Source organism: Oncorhynchus mykiss, chromosome 13, assembly GCF_057628025.1.
Source record: "Oncorhynchus mykiss isolate SJ-2025 chromosome 13, ASM5762802v1, whole genome shotgun sequence".
Taxonomy (NCBI): domain Eukaryota; kingdom Metazoa; phylum Chordata; class Actinopteri; order Salmoniformes; family Salmonidae; genus Oncorhynchus; species Oncorhynchus mykiss.
The window spans coordinates 33,136,425-33,142,810 of NC_143034.1; the positions used below are offsets into that span (position 1 = coordinate 33,136,425).

The window sequence follows — 6,386 nt, forward strand, 5'->3', positions numbered from 1 at the left end:
AAAGTGGTGATCCTAACTGACTAAGACAGGGAATTTTTACTAAGATTAAAATGTCAGGAATTGTGAAAAACAGTTTAAATGTATTTGGCTACGGTATGTAAACTTCCAACTGTACGTCTATGGTCCCACCTAATGGTAGGGAAAACATTCATTAACTATTCTGGACATTAACATCTGAGAGACTAAATAAAGTTTTAGAAGCAAGTGTCATTTACCTTTTTATTTTGATTTCTTACAAAGAGGAACAACCTCTTAATGACCTAACAGAACATTCAACCACTTTCTAAAGTATCTGTCGGACGTCGGACTGAAATCAAAACAATAACTTAAATACAATGAAGCAACAACATTGAGACAGTCGTTCAATTTCCTTGTTCCTACATGTGATCTAAGAAGTTTGTAGAAATAGGTTTTAATACAGGGGCTATATGTATCAAGTAGGAATGCTTTTTTAGGATCCATTTCCCTTTTAGATCACAATGAATAAGAATGCATGGGCGGGGGGGGGGGGGGGGCTGATCCTAGATCAGCACTCCTACTCAAGACGCTTAATACATATGGTCCCAGAGCTGTGTAAACGTGGGAGTGGTTGCAGGGATGATATTGTAAATGCTGAGAAATGCCTTCCAGAGACCGACCACTAAGAGAAGCAAAACGATGTATTTTTCTAACTACATATGAATCCAATAAAAATGCTGTCCGATGGGCATTTTTGATTGGTTGCTGCAAATCACGATATGGTAATTTGATGCGACCAATAGTAACACACGTGTGGGGGACGGGTTCATGTTTCTTTCATTTGGACATCAGCGAAAGAATGTTCAATACCCTCCAAAAAGTTAAAAAAAAGTTAACCTCTTATCCTGACTTGTCTAGAAAATTGGTTATAGGAGCACCGGGATTAACTTTCCCCAAGGTACCGATCTAGGATCACCTTCCCCTCCCCAATCCTGACCTTAACGATTAGTGGGGGAAATACAAAACTGACCCAAGATCAGCATCTAGGGGCACTCTGTTATAGGAGGGTTCCGAGGGGAAATTTCCAGCGACGATCCTCATTCTAAGTCCTCTTCATTCAAGCTACCTTGTGCGCTCACAATACGCTGCAGGAAAGAGGGAAATAACGTCAAATTCTAAAGCCATAAACATGCAAAATGTGTCCAGTTTCCACTTCGTTGTTGATCTCGGACCATAATCATAAAAGAGTCAGAGTAGAAGTGCTGATCTAGGATCAGGGCCCATATTCAAAAAGCATCTTCTCCTACTCAGATGTTTTATGAATACGGGCTCAGGTCCCCTCTGTCCATGTTCTTACTCAAGGTAAAAACTGGCCCTAAAATCAGCGCTCCTACTCTATGGTTGAGACAACAGCCCCTGAAAGGACTGAAGATTGTTAAACAGTGATGGTGGGTGCCTTTCATCGTGTTAGAAAGACCATCGTACTTTTTGACAAGGTTTGATAGGTAAAAGCAGTATGCTGGATCTGTACTCGGAGGCACATCCACCTCCACCAAAGTCATGAGCTATGTTTCAGTCTCAGACATGTTTGTTACCTAAACTCATTCTTGAAAAAAAAAAATGGTGCCGATAGTGGGCAGCCGTGCTTCTATCCCCTAGGCAACGCTGCAGTATTTTTTATATAAGCATTTCGCTACACCCACAATAACATCTGTTAAACACGTGACCATTTTTTTAATTAATTTTTTTAATCAGACTGTACTTCTGTCTAGCATATAATACAACTGGTTTTAGGGCTGGGCGAGATCTAAATTTGTTTTTGCTAAATGCTCAGATGCCTGTATCGCAGGAATCTACGTTTTTATTATTTTGATGAGCTTACGTCTTTTTGGTCTCATCTCCTTCGCTCCTTGTGCACCTTCCCACTAGCACACAGACACCGAGCTCCTCACAACAAAGACGAAAGAAACTGCTTGTTGTCATAGAGGAAGTTAAAACTCGCTGTTTGCAGCATTTGAGGTTTGGTCCAACAGAACCAGTCATAGGAACACCAGAATGCTAAGACACTTTTTCTGAAATAGACGAGAACTTAACCTTTCTATGGGTCAACTCTCAATGTAGTACAGAGCAGACCCTACTAAAATGAGTATCAATGAATATGATGGTGGAAAACGGTGGTCTGTCACGCGCAGTACCGCTAGCAGCATTTTAGCCACAGACTTATGTGCTAGCTGTGTAGTCTGTTTTTATAAATGTGCATAAAAATACATTAGGAATTGGCAACTCATTCTCATTCTGAGAAATAAGCATTGGTTTATCCAGGTAGGCCACTTGATTTCGATATCTAAATAAGTTCAACTGTTCTACCTTGTTGGCTAGCAAATAGATTCAAGTTGGTCAGACTTGAAATAAACATTAGCTGGCTACTCACTAGCACGTGGGTTTGTGATGGAGTGATTTTACGAGACCCGTGTTAAATTTTCTATTATGCCTGCTACAAGAAGTTGGTCATTGTGCATGGTTCTGGTTAAATTTGTAAAAAATAAATAAATGCAATTTCATAGACAGACATGAAAGCCAGATCAATTATATATATATATATTTTTTTTAAGTAGGTTAAACCATTAATCAAATAATTCAATTATTAGTCAGTCTTATGGTTGTGGAAGGATCATATTTAGCTTAGTTATAATTTTACAAGCCCTGAATTCAGTTAAGATTATTGCTGACAGTTTGAGGTGTATTGACCTTTAACTGTGCAACAAAGCTTAGGGAAAATGTTTCAAAATAAAATCAAGGTATATTGTGACTCACCAATGTTTAGGCCATATCGGCCAGCCCTAGTTGGTTTCCGCTTTCTTGCTTGAATACACTTACTGTCAATTGCTCTGAATAGAAGGGTACCCACTGCAGATGCGGGCACTAAAAAGTTATTTGATCAAAAACTATCTGTAGCAGACTGTGTTGCACACATTGTGGCAATGGTTATGCTTAATAGCACAGCGCAACATAACTTTTCAGAACCTGCAACTGCAAATTACCCTGAAATGTATGAGGCGCACTATACCTGGCTGATGGTTAGTGTTGGGGTTGTTACACAAACTCAATTTTGAATAGGATTGCAGTTCTGACTACACATTAGATACATTAGCTTCCTTGCTTGTATGCACTTACTGTAAGCAGCCCAGGGTAGGAGTGCCTGCTAAATTACCTTGAAGTAGAGAAAAGGACTGTACCTGGCTGATGGTGGGCAGTTTGGTGAGTAGCATCTGGAAGACTGGTGGCGGGAGAGTCTGCTGCAGCACCTGGAGAAGCTGCTGGGGCTGGCCGCACACAGCGATGGCGTTGGTCAGGTGCTCGATGCCGTTCTCGTAATCTCCTATACCGGAATACCAAGCGCAAAGAGGTTTAGATTGACAAAACGAGCAGTACATTATATGGAGAACAGTGTCGTTACTCTGGTCAAAAGTAAATTAGGTAGTGCATTATGGGGCACACGGTGTCATTGCACTGGTCGAAAGTAGTGGGGGAGGATGTCAATGCTTTGGTTCAAAGTAGTGCACTATATGGGGAATATGCAGTCATCGCTTATTCAAAAGTAGTGCACTATATGGGGAATATGCAGTCATCGCTTATTCAAAAGTAGTGCACTATATGGGGTCATCACTTGGTAAAAGTGCACTAGCAGACCTATATGGGGAATAGAGTGTCACACACAGCCTAAGTGATGTCAATGTAAGCAAGACTGGTTTACCTTGAGCCAACAGCTCCTCTCCCAGCTGAATCTCCTCCAGGAAGAACTTCTGAACCGCCTCAGCATCCTTCAGGTCTGGGAGCTGCAAGAGTTCCACAACACACACACTTCTTTTCATTGGTCAAGAAATAACAAAAACATAGACAGGTGGAAAAGCTGTTGTCGATGGCCTATGCTCCAGGAAGAATAAAATGCCTATTCACATGAGTCGGGGCAATCCGACGAGGCTTCGTCAGGTGTAAGGTAAGAGTTCAATTTAAGTGAACTCTTAATGCACCGCCTAGCTCAGCACAGCAGTTCTTGCTGGGTTTGCACTTCCTCCATTGGAAAACAATGGCTTGTTTCGCCACAGAACCATTCTTGTACGAGTCAAGTATGTGGGCCTTAAGTAACAGATTTTGGAGAGAAGAGTGTAGTCGAGTAGGTCTGTATCCATTGGGGAGCTATACAGTTGTGTTGACTGAAATTCGGTACCACTGTGCAGACAAAAGGTTTAATAAATGCACTAATTCCAGTCTCAAATCAGTCATACCCAGCCATCACCTTGCCGTGTCCCAATACATGCCAGTGAAGATATCCTGTTTATTCCACTTGAGGTCATTGGAGATTATTTTCCACAAGGTATCATCTGAAGTGTACAAGACATGACTTCTTTAGACGTGTGTTCATTGAGGAAGAATAGAAATAGTACCTCGAGGGGATTTTACTCACCTTTGACAGTCCTGTCCCCTGTTTTGCAGCCGCCTGATTTCTCCTCCCTTGGGCAGAGGTAAACACAATCACTGTTAATATAAATAGCTTTGGGGATTGCTCATGTTTGTACTTAGACAACTTAGTTTCTCAGGCAATCCTACAATGCAAGACTATGATTAGGAACAGTAAGGAAGTCCCATTAACATCCTAAATTGACACCCTGAAGTACAACTTTGGCTTTGAACAAAGCTCCAAAATAATCCACACACCTTCCCTTGATAAAGTGGTTTACCCAGGTCAGAATCAGGAAATACTTAATAGCAAGTGACAACTAGCCAAACAATCCTAGTTATTTTTTTCTGATAGAGTGATTAACTACCAGAGTGGAAGGTAAATGAAAAAAGTCTAACAGAGGAACATGGCTCATTCAATTGCAGTAAAGCAGGTGTACAAAGCATTGTGGCCAGCTGACAGCCAAATTCCATCTTTCATACTGTAGTCCAGCTACAATTGTAGTCTAGTTAATGTGGGACTGGAATGTGATCTGTATAGGATTTTTATTGTGACATGCATCCATGTGTGTATTCTAATTGGCTCCTGTATTAGAGTGAGGGATTCTGGGTAGAAGACAAGGCAGAACTGCCATTATGTAGTGTGTGGAGGTGTATTTATTTTATATCCCCTTATGAGTTATGTAGTCTCATCATTAAAGTTTGCAGTGTAATGCTCTGTAGGCGCATTATCAGCTTCTTCATACCGACAACCCCATGGCCTTACATGAGTAGTAGGCCTGGATAGAGTAACACCAGGGATATCCAGGTTGCTCTAATACAGGAGATGATTAGAATACATATATGGATGCATGTCACAATAAAAATCCTATACAGATCACATTCCAGTTCCACATTAACTAGACTACAATTGTAGCTGGGCTACAGTATGAAAGATGGATTTGGGCTGCTTGGCAAGCTCTATGTCTGATATGGCAAGCTCTATGTCTGATATGGCTAGTAGCCAAGAATGGTTGGTTTAGGTTACATAACAGTTCAAAACACACCATCAATGAATGAATCAGGGTAGGTGCAGCTTTCCATGTCTGAATTCAACTAACAGAACGCTTGTTGTGAGTGAGTAGGAAGTACATTAATACATGATAAAGGAGGTAGTTAGCAGAGAAACGCTCAACTCTATAAGAGAACAGAGTTGAGTTGCTATGCGCTAGCTAGGTTAGCACTGGCTAGTTAGGTGCAGGACTTTTGGGGTTAGCAGTGCGCTGACAATTAATGAATTAGATCTAATGCACAAACCATTAACGTAACCATGCAAGCTTCTATACTTCGCCAATTGGGAATAGTTAAACGAGTTCGGCCTGGCTCGGGCATTTTGTTGCACCTCAGGTCTCCCAAACAGAGACCGGAGCGGGTTGCAAAGGACGTGGACAACACTCACGTTCTCGTAGCCTGTTCTTGAAGTTGGGGTCACTCCGTCTTTTCCTGTCGAAGTAGATGCAGTAGCCAACGAACAGAGCCCCGCAAACACCGGCGGCTATCGTGCTCGATTTACCGCCCATCATCACTTCCGAAATGGTTGATATTTCTATGTTAACAAAGAGAATATTTCTATTTCGGCTTATATCAAAGGTGGTACATGACCTCACACAGTCGCAAGTTCGCAGCAAAAAGGACCAGTAGGACCGCTGACTAATTTGACAGCTAGGGTGTCCGCATTGAACGCCCGATCGAAAATAACACACATTTAATTCCCAATCACATGATATCACCGATAGCGTATGCATTTGGTTGAATATAAAGTGTTGCATGTTGAACCCAGATGGGGGGGATGTGTTAGGATTTCTTTAAATCAATGTAAGTAGTTTTGGGTAGCATTGAAATGTAAGTGCCACAAGGGAGCAGTAGCAATTCATCAAAAAAAGAAGCAGCAGGCTAATGATTACATTTGATACAATTAAACAGTATTTTCT

General features: G+C 41.4%; 1 protein-coding gene across 1 annotated transcript; it reads right to left on the reverse strand.

Moving 5' to 3' along the window:
- Positions 1 to 205: 205 nt before the first annotated feature.
- Positions 206 to 6,128, reverse strand: LOC110486035 (mitochondrial import receptor subunit TOM20 homolog). The gene is made up of 5 exons (XM_021557346.3): positions 5,855 to 6,128; positions 4,424 to 4,470; positions 3,713 to 3,794; positions 3,195 to 3,337; positions 206 to 1,103 (listed from the first exon to the last, which is right to left on the reverse strand). Exons 1-5 carry the CDS (start codon positions 5,976 to 5,978, stop codon positions 1,056 to 1,058), a joined length of 444 nt encoding a protein of 147 aa, XP_021413021.1. The 5' UTR covers positions 5,979 to 6,128; the 3' UTR covers positions 206 to 1,055.
- Positions 6,129 to 6,386: the final 258 nt, after the last annotated feature.

Coding starts and splice junctions, on each gene's coding strand:
- LOC110486035 (XM_021557346.3), bottom strand. CDS start 5,978: ATGATGGGCGGTAAATCGAGCACGATAGCCGCCGGTGTTTGCGGGGCT. Junction 3,795..4,423: donor AGGGGACAGGACTGTCAAAG/GTGAGTAAAATC, acceptor GAACTCTTGCAG/CTCCCAGACCTGAAGGATGC. Junction 1,104..3,194: donor AACTGCCCACCATCAGCCAG/GTACAGTCCTTT, acceptor TCTTTCCTGCAG/CGTATTGTGAGCGCACAAGG.